The sequence below is a fragment of the Mustela nivalis genome, assembly GCF_964662115.1.
Source record: "Mustela nivalis genome assembly, chromosome: 11".
Lineage (NCBI taxonomy): Eukaryota > Metazoa > Chordata > Mammalia > Carnivora > Mustelidae > Mustela > Mustela nivalis.
The window spans coordinates 73,745,909-73,759,200 of NC_139030.1; the positions used below are offsets into that span (position 1 = coordinate 73,745,909).

General features: G+C 46.9%; 1 protein-coding gene across 1 annotated transcript in view; it reads right to left on the reverse strand.

Annotated features, from left to right (window-relative positions):
- The window catches only part of TRPM8 (transient receptor potential cation channel subfamily M member 8), a gene marked incomplete at its 5' end in the record, with an annotated part of 78,571 nt that extends 66,339 nt beyond the window's left edge, over positions 1-12,232 (reverse strand). Inside the window, 4 exons of the mRNA XM_082690592.1 lie at positions 788-965; positions 1,672-1,828; positions 7,939-8,012; positions 12,116-12,232. Coding sequence (XP_082546718.1) covers positions 788-965; positions 1,672-1,828; positions 7,939-8,012; positions 12,116-12,232 — 526 coding nt within the window. The remainder of the gene's footprint in view (positions 1-787; positions 966-1,671; positions 1,829-7,938; positions 8,013-12,115) is intronic.
- Positions 12,233-13,292: the final 1,060 nt, after the last annotated feature.

The window sequence follows — 13,292 nt, forward strand, 5'->3', positions numbered from 1 at the left end:
TCCCTCTGCTTGTGTTCCCTCTCTCACTGTGTCTCCCTCTGTCAAATAAATAATTAAAATAAAATCTTTTAAAAAATAAAACATTTAAAATTTTTTATTTAAATTTTTAAATTTAAAATCTGAACATGTGCCTATTTTTTGGAAAGTAATAAGACAATTGTGGGAAGATATTAATAATTTGTGATTCTAAGTGAAGGGTATAAAGATGTGCCTTATATGATTCTTTCTTCTCTGTAGGTTTGAAATTTTTCATAATAAAAAAATTAAGAAAGGCAACACTGTGGTGAATATTTCAGGTAACAAAGCTACAGTTACTCATCTTGATCTCAATCAAACTCTTACCTAGTGCTTACAACCTGTCAAGCACCATCGCTATTTCCAAAGGCGCATCAGTGATCTCAAGAGCAAAGAAATGAAATTTGCCTTATGGTTTGCCAGAGTATTTTCTGGGTAAAATTTTATATGTAGAAGCCACACAATGAAAACTTTAGATGATTCAAGGAGACAAAAGAACCCACAAGGAAGCAACTTGACACTGGTTTAACCTTGTGACCCCCGCACCATCACCTCCCACCCCAAACCCCTCACCACCACCTACCAGAGCTCCCTGTCTTGTCCATTCGAGGACCTTGCTTTCAATAGATCATGATTAATCGTGTACTTCTAGAGAGTCTATATTCTGTGCATGAACTGCATTTGGGGACTCAGTTCCGTCTCCCGAAGACAACGGGGCCCAGCATCCACAAAGGCGGCGCCGTGTCCCCACCCCCTCAGGGACCGCCCGCACCTTTGGACTGCGCGATGTAGATGAGGCGGCTGAAGATCTTGCGCATGCGCGGCTTCAGAGCGAAGTTCTTGGCACCACCAGTCACAGAAATGACAAGGTTGGGAGTTCTCAGGTGCCAGTGCTGGGTCAGCAGCTCATAGAGGGTCTCTGCGTCCGTGTCACAGGACAAGCGGATATACTGCGGGGAAGAGGGAAAGTGTCAGGGTGGGGCACCGGTCCTCCCAACCACCTGCTCCTGTGGGAAGAGCGAGGCGTATGGGCCAGCAGCTACCGCGGGTCCCCACGAGGACGTGGAAGGAAAACAGTAGGCTGGGGAGGGGTGGTGCCACCAGTGGGCCATCCAGGCCAGCTGGAGAACTCGAGAATTTATCCTAAAGACGGTGGGGAACCTGTGAGGTGTTTGAAGCAGAGTAGAAACAGGATGGGATGGGGAACCCTCCAGCGTCAGTGTTGACTGTACACCAAGGGACAAGACCGAGAGAGGGGAGTTCTGGGCAGGCAAGAGATAATGTGGCCCATCCTGGGGTATGGGGCCCTGAGAAGAGACACAGCAGTGTGCCACCTTTCAGGACTGCAAACACGGGGCTTGGGGATGCGAGGAGTCCCGGGTTTCCAGCTGCCTAGGGCTGGTGATGCCATGGAGACCGGAGACTCCTGTGCATTTGAGGATACCACCATGCCTGCCATGTCCTCAGGGAAAACCTCTGGGCGGCAGCCAGTCAGGAGCTGAGTTTTCCAGCTGTACAGATTCTAATCACCGCTTTTGACTTGTGCTTTTTGGACTGACTACCCATATCTCCTGCCCCCAACTTGTGAACCCATTCAAGGTAACTTAAGGGAGTTCAGGTTGTGTGAATCAGCTAAAATAGATAACCTTTGCTTACCTTCCCTTTCTTCCCCAGAGTCTCAAACTGAATATCCCCGAAGGCATCCGTCGGAAATTCCTTGGTGTGTTTCTTGTAACTCCATTTCTCATTTGGGTTGATCTGGGTGCCTTCAATATGCTGGCTCTGGGCATAGCCACACTTGCACACATTGTCCCTGAGCGGGATGATATTGACAAGAAAGAACTGGTTTCATTAAGCCTACTTGAGTCATTCATCACATTTTTTAGAATAAACTACATGTTATTAGCTTAAATAAACACAGAGATCTGGCCATCAAATCCTATTTTCAGACTACAGTCATCATCTCAGTGGATTGTTTAAAAGCTATCTTGCTGTTTTATCCCTGTTGTCTATTGTGCATGCACCGAAAAGCTGGCTCTGTATTGAGAGTTGAGATACAGAAGTGCCTTCATGGAGTCTGTCTCTGAGTACATAGCCTTCAGGTTATTATGGGATTAAGCCTTTGAAATCTGGAGACTCTTTATGTAGCTACCCGTGTGGTTTATAATATGCAGGAGCCCTGAGTGCCAGCCCTGCCAGGGTGCGTCTGGCCAGTAACACTCGCCTGAGGTGAGGTGAGTCCTCCTTCTCAGGGCTGGTACTCACTAGAGACAGTGGGTCCCCTGGCAGGGACCCAAAGCAATTCAGAAATTAGGGAGACCATCCTGTCTGTACTAGATGTCAGCTGCTTGGGAGACTTTCTATCATTGGGCTAGACAAGAACAAACTGCAATAAATAAACACTATTTCTCTCCATGTAGAGTGCCACAGAACTAAAATATATGTGTTTGTTCAGGGACACATGTGCATTTACAAAATCGGAGGAGGATGAAAAGGTAGGCAGTTAAGAGGTAAAGGATTGAAAATCTGTTCTGAGGCAGGCCTGGGCTGAACCCACCACACCCAGCAATTAACTGGATGGGACACCTGCTCTCCAGTTTTGGGGACCTCTCGGGAACAGTTGGTATAACACCTGTTATATATGTTATATATAATATATCTATATGTTATAACACCAGTTTAGTACAGAACAAGCCAACCCCCTCTTTTCTCCAGCACAGCCCCACTCCTCCCAGGGTTACTGAGAGGGTTGGAAACAATAGCACACCCTCCAGCAAGTGATTTTGGGTTGTGCTGTTGCCATACTCACAGATCAAGGAATAGCAGAGGCAGTGGCAACAGAAAAGAAGAAAAATGCAGTTTAAACAAAATCTAAAAATCCATGCCATGGCTACTTGGCTCCTCTTTCCAGAGCTGTGTTGCATCCTGACCACCATGTCTCCAAAGAGAGGAAGAGGAACCACAACAAAAATGTCGGTGTGGCCAGGTTGCTTGGGTTGTTCAGTGGGTTAAGCCTCTGCCTTTGGCTCAGGTCATGATCTCAGGGTCCTGGGATTTAGCCCTGCATTGGGGGGGGGGGCGGTCACTGCTCGGCAGGGAGCTTGCTTCTCCCCCTCTCTTTGCCTGCCTCCCTACCTACTTGTGATCTCTCCCTCTGTCAAATAAATAAATAAAATCTTTAATATAAAAAAAAAGTCAGTGTGGCCAAAGCAGCTCTCCCTTTTCCCAGTTTCTTTCTGTCTGCCCCACCCACTTGGCTCCCCCTATTGTCTCTCCCATTAGTCTTTGGACAAGAGTCAGAAGGTGCTAAGAATTCAAGGGAGCCATGGCCTGTGGAGAAGCAGAACAGCATGCATGACCAAAGGTCCTGATCTGCCCAGAACAATCCCAGTTTATATCTGCTGCCCAAGGCCTAGTAGGGTCAGAGCCTCATCATGCTTGTCAGTGTTCCAAGTCTTAAAATAAAGTATTAGTCACCCTAACCACCAACATGCTAGAAAAGATGCTCCCTCTGGCAGACATAGGCCTGTGACACTAACACACTTGTGCAGTGCACAGCCTGGGCAACTATATGTGGCGACTCTGAAGCAAAGATTCCCTGTGCAGGCTAGGTCAAATAAACGTAAACAAGCTGAGAAATTCTGTTAGGGTTTGCTTCTAACTAGACTCTTGTTTATCTTCTCTTCTCTGTTCTTAGCATAAGGGCATTCGGCTAATATCTTCCAAATGATGAAGGCATAAATGAGTGAATGAATACATTGATTAGTCATCGTGTAAATAGTTAGAATACTCATCATTCCTCAGTGATTTTTGTAAAGTTTTTTTTGTTTGTTTGTTGTGCCTTCTGGAAGGTGAACTTAAACATATATAGCTGTCATGGGAAGGGCTATATTCTCAAGGTCTTCTTCACTGATGAGCTTATTTGACAGATGGAAAATATAGAATTAATTCTAAAAGCACTCTATGGCAGTAGATCACATTTTCATTTTACCAAATGATAATAGTGGTATGACAGGTTCTAAAAATACAATGGAGAAAAAAATAGTTTGAGGAGGAGGTTTTATGATTGCTCCAGGAGGAGACAGACTCTATTGGTAACCAAGATTCTACTACCTGGAAGCAATTGGCCTCAATTGTGTTACATGAAATTAGTTACTCTGCTAACAGAGATCTTTTTGAAGTGCTGGAAGCCCAGGGTAACCAGCGAAGACCTTATACGGTGAGGAACAAGTACAACATGGCAGGAATCCTCGTAAGCAGGTCACCCTCCTAAGGGTGAGGTTGTGAATGATACATCAGTGTGGGTTCCTGCTGGAGAGTACATGTGTAACATGGACCACAGTGAGCCTGTTGCTGCTCTACAATCCCATCTATACCGCTGGATTGAGACAAGGCTTTTCCTGGGTTCTGTGTGGCATTACTATTTCTTATAGTAAATCAGCCCTTTTAGGTTAAGCTAGCTTGAGTTCCTTGTAACTCAAAGTCTTAATTATTATAGAGTATGGAAATTATCTGTGTTCAAAATATATGTCAGACTTCTAGTATTTTCCAGGGTTATAAAAACAGAGGTAAAGCCTGGATCCAAAATCCCACCTTCAGCAGTCATCTCGCCCCTTTTCTGGAACAGGTTTGGGGGCATCATGCAGTTTGGCCAAGAAAAGAAAGACAACCAGAATTGATTTCAACTTCCTCAGTCCTTTCTTTTACTCAGTCCCTTACTTGGGGTACCTACTCAGCTCTATTACAGAGCCAAGGTTGCTCCCCAGTGGTCTCGGAGTCCTCCCCACTAGGGTCCAAGTTGGCTTCCTCTTCTCTCTCTTTAGCTTTTACCATCTTGCTACCTACGGGTGTCTGTCCACACCCACAAAAGTTCATTGCAGGATGGGGAAGAGAAGTCTCTGCCTCACCTGTTCTCACTAAAGACTTTTAAGGCAGCCTTTAGTCACATGTGGCAATGTAATTTTATGTTTAAAGTAGTTAAAATTAAAACTACATAAATTCAAGTCCTTGATTGTACTAGCCACATTTCACATGCTCAAGAGCCCCCTGTGGCTAGTGACTATCTTATTGGACAGTGCAGATATAGGATATTTCCATCATGGCTGAAAGTTTCATTGCATAGAGCAGCTATAAAGAAAGAGTCCTCTCTATTTCTATCTAGAGTACAGCATGGCCAAGGCAGAGAGAAGAGAAGAGAGCAAACCCAGATCACGGGCTTACAGCCTCAGAAGTGCCGGGACGCAGCCCCTGAGCCAGACAGCAATGTTTCAGAGGCCTTCACCAGTGGTTGGGCATCACCCTCCAGTAACTAGTCAAGAAATAAACATCCACAAGGGGTAGAGCAGAGAAACTTGAGCAGTCTGCACATAGCACATATGAGCAACCACAGGGATTCTCTGGGAAGACTCAGACAACCTATGTCAGCTTGTGGGGCAAGCAAGCAAGTTAGGGGTATCAATATTAATAGTCACTTCATTTGATGTCCTTGTCCAATAGGAAATTTGGATGACACAGAGTATTCCTATCACCTATGGAGAGATAATAGCAATAAATACGGGGAAGTTCAAAGAGTACAGAGTCTTGGCCCTGGTCTACAACCTTGTGCCCTTCTAAAAGGGAACCAGAAGACCCTGAGGCATTCCTGTCTTCTGCTTGTGTTGTTGAAGATGGGGGTTGTTCACCACATCTCCCTTTGTTTTGGGCCAGACTCAGGCTGTAACCAAGCCCTTTAAGGTGGGCAGCTGTAGGTTTCCCTACCTTGCATCCATTTCCCGTTTGGCTAGCAGGAACACCCTGATCTTCCTTTGAGGCATCCTTCCTTTCCACATGGGTTCCATGTGGACATAATACCCACGTCTGGCCAATCAGCATATCTTATTCCCTAGCCCAGGGACAAGTTTAAATGTAGGCACATAGCCCAACTAAGGCCAAGGAGAACCATGAACATCCGTCCAGAATTTTTGGAGGATTTGCTAAGAATGAGGCTCTCTTCCCCCCCCCCCCTCACTGGTAACATGTCAGATATAGTAGCCACTTTGCCACCAATTATGAAGAGCCTGCCCACCCAGAGGACAGCAGAAACAACAAGTGGGAAGAGACAGAGTCTCTATGCCACTGCCCTGGTTCTGGTTATGCTTTTCAGCCAAAAGTTCCCATTACTAACCCTTTCACTTAAACCAATTAGACTAATTTCTGCACCTAAGAAATTGCTGATGAATACAATATGCCTGAGGCAGTGCCGTTCTTAGAAAGTGTAGGGTCAGGAGACAAAAAGAGCACACAAGCTGGGAATCCGAAAACCTGAGTCCAGTCCCTCATCCATCTCCCACTGGCAGTGTGACCAGTAAAATGCTGAACTGTCGGGGCTCACATGCCCTGACTGTCAATGATAAGAACAGCTACCTTGGGACACCTGGGTGGCTCGATTGGTTAAGTGTCTACCTTTGACCCAGATCGTGATCTCAGGGTCCTGGGATCAAGCCCTGCATCAGGCTCCCTCTTCTGTAGGGAGCCTGCTTCTCCCTCTCCTTCTGCCCCTCCCCCAACTAATGTGCTCACTGTCTCTCACTCTTGCTCTCTCTCTCTCACTTTCTCTCTCTCAAATAAATAAATAAATAAACTTTTTTTTTTTTTTTTAAAGAGCAGCTACCTTCAAAGGGGGCTGGTTGTAGAATTAACAATTAAGTATATAAGTCCCCATGGCATAGTAGATGTTCAATAAATATTTCTTGAGTGAATGAATGAATAAACTGTATTTTCTACCAGTCAACCAATAGATTAACAGCAAAGTCTTTCATTGAAACCACTGAGGGAATAAATAGTTGACTCATGAAGTTTATACTCTATCAAAAGGAGTCATGATGAGTAAGTTTACACCAGTGACAAAACAGAGATTCTTAGCTTTTCTGATGTTCATGTTCTAATTCACACAAAGCAAGAAAACACATTTATTAAGACCTTTTTGTGCTCTGAGGCACTATGGTAGGTATTTTGGTGTTACTTCATTGAATCCTTACCACAACCCATTAGGTATACTTTGCTAGCATTTTAGCATCAGAGAATTCTGTTCAGAAAAAAAAAGCATAACTGGTTCAAGATCATGCAATGAGCTGGCAGCCAAGCCAAGGTGGGACCCAGGGCTGGTTCTAACACACCTCCTCTTGCTTGTTCTTACATCCTTCCTCTGTTGGCTGCCTCTGCTCAGCAGAAGGTCGGTGATTTAATTATAAACTACAGCAGCAACTATCTAACCAATGAATAGCTAGATTCTTTCTTCTCTCAGCCCCAGGCAACAGAGGAAAGGCAGAGGGACAGGATGAGAGGGAGGTAACACTAAAATTATCTCTTTGGGTCCAGGCACATCTTCGATGGGAAAGATCAGCAGTTGGGCCAATAACTCAGTATCTCATTAGCTAACATTCATCAAGTACCGCCTGCATTTACAGCTTCAGGGGGATGCTCCCCATGGCTTTTGAAACCCCATGTTGATGCTCCAAAACACTTGAGACTCAGAGTGGATGAACACCCGATTGGAAGGGAAGGCCAAAGGTCAACAGCCTAAAGAGAAGCCAGATTGCCACACGTGTTCCTGCTTGGGGCCATCTGCCAACCACTAGAGCACAACAACCTTCGTTGCTGTGGCTACTCTGGTGGGCTCCCAGGCAACAGCCTCTCTTGGAGACTCTACCAAATATTACCAAAGTTAAAAATACAAAACGAAATGATACTGCTCTAGGGACTCGCCCTAGGGACCAAGTTCAAGCTACTTGCCAAATTCTTCCTGCTCACAAACCATTTCTGGGAATTGCAAGATGAAAACAACTTTAATAATGAACTACTGAACATTCGTGTGTCTGTTGAAATGGTTGTTAATAATTTATTTTCCAACATGGAAGCAAAAACGGAGGGAAAATCATTGCTTACGTGGCCTTGGAATCTTTGGTAAAGAAGACACATTCCCGTTTCTTAAAATTTGCTTGAATAAAATTCACCAAGTCCTTTGGAGAAAGAACATTGGACAGCATATCACTAATTTATTCTCACACACTGCTGTCATTAATGAATACTAAATATGATCTACACCTACTTCAAAGGTTTCAAGAATTTACCACATATTCATAGCACCCAGCATCCGTTCATGCTTTTAGAGTACCACACAGTTTTTTTAAAAGAGGCATACATTTAAATTTTTATAACTAAATGCAAATTTTTATACAAGTTAACTTGGCGTTATCTTGTAATAAATGTCATGATACACATACAAATCGTGTTTTTCCGTCCCTAGGATTACCAAGGGAATGTAAGCATTTGTTGAGAGTGTAGCATAAATAATGTATCAAAGCAGATTCTCTTTCCTCTTACACTTGCTTTTCAAAAGAAGACATATTCCAAAGACTCCTTCAAGGGTTGTGTTTACTCCCCCATGGACAAGGTCACAAGGCATATCCAGGACCTCATTCTGATAAACAACCACAAGTTTCTATACATCAAAGTCTTCCCTTCAGATGCAAAAGTAAACTATTTGGAAAGAGATGAAGAATACATTGAAAAATATATATATTCCTCAAGTGGGAGACTATAATTGCAAATGCACTGAAAAAACTACACTCCTCAAGTGTAGTTTTATACTCCTCAAGATTAATACACATTAATCATCACAGGATTGATAGACTATCTCAACCACTTGAAATCACTAACAATAAGACAGACAACTGAAGGGGAAAATGACAAAAAGCATGAGCATGCATCGAATAAAAGAGGACATTAAATTAACCCATAAATATGTGAAGAGAGGCTCAGCCTCCCCATTAATGAAGCAAGTGTGAAGGAAAACCACAGCGACTTCCCATGGCACACCCACCAGGTGGGGAAAATCAAAAGGGCAGCTGACGCCAGATATGAGACCATGGGGCCTTGTGCTCCCTATGGGTGGGTGAGTAAACTGGTACAAATACTCCGGAAAATTATTTACCAGGGCCAGCAAAGTTATCCCCCTACAAATCATGCCCTGGGGAGAGAGAGGTAGGTTTGCCTTGTGAACAGCCAACAAGCTCAGAATGCCTGGCCATGGGTTGTCAGCCCTACCGGGATTCTTGCCCTGGGGAAGTAGGGCTGGCTGTCCAAACCCCCTTCCCTCAGGGCGCTGACTTCTCCAACAACTTCCTAGAGGTTTGGCCCCCTAAGTCAAGCCGCTGGCACCAAAGCCAGCCTTGACCCCTCCATCCCTGGCAGCAAGGCTGCCACCGGCCCTGCCCCAGAAAAACAGGCGGCAGGCAGTCTCTAAGAATGAAGTCCACAGTGCATGAGGCAATCTGTCCCCTGGTGCCCACCATCCTACATTCTGAGACATCAGAGAAGCAGGGACCGCATGCCTACTCTTCCTGGCCCTTCAAACTAAAGTTGTCCCATAGATCCTGTGTCTTAAACCCAGACCCCATGAGGGGGAGGTGTCTACCTTCACCCACTCGGCTTCACCCTCAGAACATTTCCCAGCGAACCCCACCTCACACCCCCCAAAACGTTCACATGGCATTGCTCCTAACCGCAAAGCCCTAAAACCCAGACATTCCCCTCAGGCTGGACAGACATGCACAGGACAGAGCACTGAACAGGAATGAAACAGGCCAGCAGTTGCTTCATCTCTCCACACGGACAAATTTCAAAAACGTAATGATCACCACCAACAAAAACACTCCCCAAAGAATACGTGTAGACATCCATGTATACCAAAACCAGATAAAACTAAGCAATAGGGGGACACCTGGGGGGCTCTGTCAGTGAAGCCTCGGCCTTCGGCTCAGGTCATGATCCCGGGGTCCTGGGATGGAGTCCCACATCGGGCTCTCTGCTCAGCAGGGAGCCTGCTTCTCCCTCTCCTTCTGCTCCTCCCCCCTGCTCATTCTTTCTCTCTCTCTCTCTCAAATAAAAATATAAAATCTTGGGACGCCTGGGTGGCTCAGTTGGTTAAGCAGCTGCCTTCGGCTCAGGTCATGATCCCAGCGTCCTGGGATCGAGTCCCACATCGGGCTCCTTGCTTGGCAGGGAGCCTGCTTCTCCCTCTGCCTCTGCCTGCCATTCTGTCTGCCTGTGCTCGCTCTCTTTCCCTCTCTCTGACAAATAAATAAAATCTTTAAAAAAATAAAATAATAAAATAAAATAAAATCTTTAAAAAAACAAATGATATATTGTTTAGGGATATATATTTATATATATATTCAAATAATAAACTTATAAACACAATAACACAGAATGCAGGCTCGCAGTGACCTCTGGCAGGAGAGAGAGGATGGCACGGCAGGGCCGGGGGGCACGTGGGACCTTCCAAAGTCTTGCTGCTGATAGAGAGGCTGAGCCATTCTTCACACATTTATGGGTTATTTTTGTGTCCTTTTTTATTCAATGCATGCTCATGCCTTTTGTCATTTTCCCGTTCGGTTGTCTGTCCTATCCTGTTCCTTAAGCTGGTGGTAGGTGCAAAAGTATTTTTATTACTCCTCCTTAAGCTGGAAATTGACACTTGAACATTCTCTTCCACAGACAATAAAAATGTGGAAAACAACCACAATTCCTATACTCATCTGAAGGCAAAAATCTCAAAGCCTGTGATGCCTTTTCTCCCTGATAATATTTTCTAATGTCTTACCTAATTTTAAGTCTACTTCATAACTAAATGAACAGGACTCTACAGCTGTATAGTCCTGCGGAGTCAAGGATCACAGACGAGCGGTGGGGCAAACACTGCTTTGTAGCTAAAAATTCCCTCTGAAAATGCACTTTGCAGAGTTGTGTGTTCACAGGGGGTTGGGGGAGGCGGGTGGCTGCAAACAGGACCCCTTGGAAATGAGGTATCCTTGGGTGGTCTCAGAAGTTCTAGCCGGGGGAGCTGCCAGCACTTCTGAGGATGTGAGCAGGAAATCCATCCAGAAATCCTCTGGGAGCCATGGAGAATGGCAAGAGAAAGTCAGCCCTTGTCCATCTCCCAGAGGCATCACAGCCCAAATCCAAGAGCGAAATGGGGAAAAGGCCTTTCCTGTCTTCCCGGAGGCCTCTTGTTGCTTGAGGCTGGAGGAGAGGCCCCACTGTCTTTGCCCTTCATTTGTTTCCTGCAGGGCCAGGGCTAAGGTGAGACCAGGTATAAAATCGAAGGACGCATTCTGTGTTGGGGGTGGGCTCGTGCTGGAGCAGCACCTGAGAACCAGCGCTGCCTGCATACGCAGTATGCGGGGGCCGCTTGCCCCTCGTTTGTTGTCTTAGAGCTCACCAACAGATCACCCAGCCCCCTGTAACCACCAGTCAGACGTAGACACTGACATGCCCAGCACCCCTCCCAAACCCTCCTCCCTCCTCATCCCCACAGGGAGCTACTGTTCTGACTTCCAACACCGCAGACGAGGGGGGCCTTGATATCAGACTAGAATGCTGTCTTTATATCCTAACAAGCGAGCATATTGGATCTGCCCTCAGGATGGGCACGAAGCCAGTGGGACGTGCCTGAGCAACAACATAGCAGACGGGAATGGGGAGGTGCTCCCCTACCAGGCAGCCTCAAAACTCTCCCACCCCACAGAGTCTGGTCACAGGAAGAAGAGGGCCCCTGCTGGCCCCGAGGAAGCATCGCTGGCAGTTCCCCCTCATCTGCAGGGCAGCGTAGTTGCTGTCTTGGAACAGGACACACAGGTGCCCAGGAGAACAATTAGAAGCTGTTGCAAGAACACATGAGGACCCAAACTGAGATCCAGCCATAGAGCTGAAGAGAAGGACTTAGATTCGAGAATCATTTGCGGTGAACCAGCTGAACCCGAAGCAAGAACACCAAGCACTAAGCATTAACCAGTGTGAACAGCTCAGTATTGTAAACTGCCTGAATGCCTGTTAATAAACACATCATGTAACAATGTCTTAAGGCTACAACGTTTAAAATAAGGATACTGGAAAAACAACACAGAAGAGAATATGCTTCCTTATGTGACCAAAACAAGCCACAGAACAAAACACTACACTTTGAGGTACGATCTTTTTAAAGAAACAGTGTGCGTCCCCAAATAACATCACAGGCAGAACACTGCCTTCCGACATGACGGCACCGCTGCTGGGGACTCACGCTTTCGCTGTAGGACACGTCGGTGCTCCGAGACATGCTGGAGTACAGCGTCCGGGTGCTGTCCAGTGTGCCATTCCTTCTGTTCCTCATGCTGAGCCTGGCCCCCTCGAAGGACATCTTGTCTGTGGAGAATGGGGCGGGACAGGGGGTTAGTTTGAGTTGCAAACAGTAAAAGGGCTCCACAGACAGCCTTGTCTCAATGCTCTCTGTCTCTACCACCTCCTGCTCCACCCCAGGACGCCCACCAGTAACAGCACCCCTGCCCTGCTCTTGTGGCCTCATCCTCCCTGCATCCTCTAGGACCTGCTAAAGTTCTGGTCCTTACAGCACAGGTCTGCCCACACCCCCCACACCCCGCCCAGATGCCCCTCTCTGGGGCAGGGTCCACATTGTAGACCACCACACTTGGGAGTTTCACAATAGCTACTTCCAACTTAAGGGGTTTGGAGTCAAGGGAACATAAAGAGCAAACCCTAACAACGACTTGTGACATCTAGAGGAAGGGGCCGGACTCTGAGAAGGATCCTGGCCCTGATCCATCCCATGGTGGCAGGGGCTGAGGGCCTGGGTGTCCAGGTCACCCTGAGACTGGGAGCTGACCCTTGGGCCCCAAGGACACCTCGCCATTCCCTCTCAGGCCTGGCAGCAGGCCATTAGCCCAGGACACACAGAAGCCTCAGCCATGACAGGGTGGCTTCCCAGGCCGCCCCTGCTCTCCTGATGCCCAGACCCTCCCATCCCAACCTGCAAGGGTGCCCTCTGACCCTCAGCCCGGGCTGCAGACAAAAAGCACCAATGGCTACTCTGTCCATGTGCCTGTGTCATCTGGCAGACATACTAGACATGACATTTCTAGGATGAAAGCATTATCCTTCCCAGTTTCCCTGAGTCTCCTCTTCCGGTACCAAGCTTCCTCAGCGACTCGTGACAGCCCTCCAGTCACAGCACATACAAGAGCCAGACCCTCCTCCTTCTCCCTTGCCAGCCTCTTCAGTGGCCCCTGGGGTCACACCCTCTGTCTGGAACCCTCTTCCCCAGACCCCCTGTCTATTCACCTTCTTCACATCCTCTGGGCCTCACGTGTGTGCCACTTCTCTGGGGAGGTGCTCTGTGACCCCCAGGCGGGGGCATGTCCCCGTGACCTCCACCCTCCACCAGATCTCTGGGTGGGTGGACC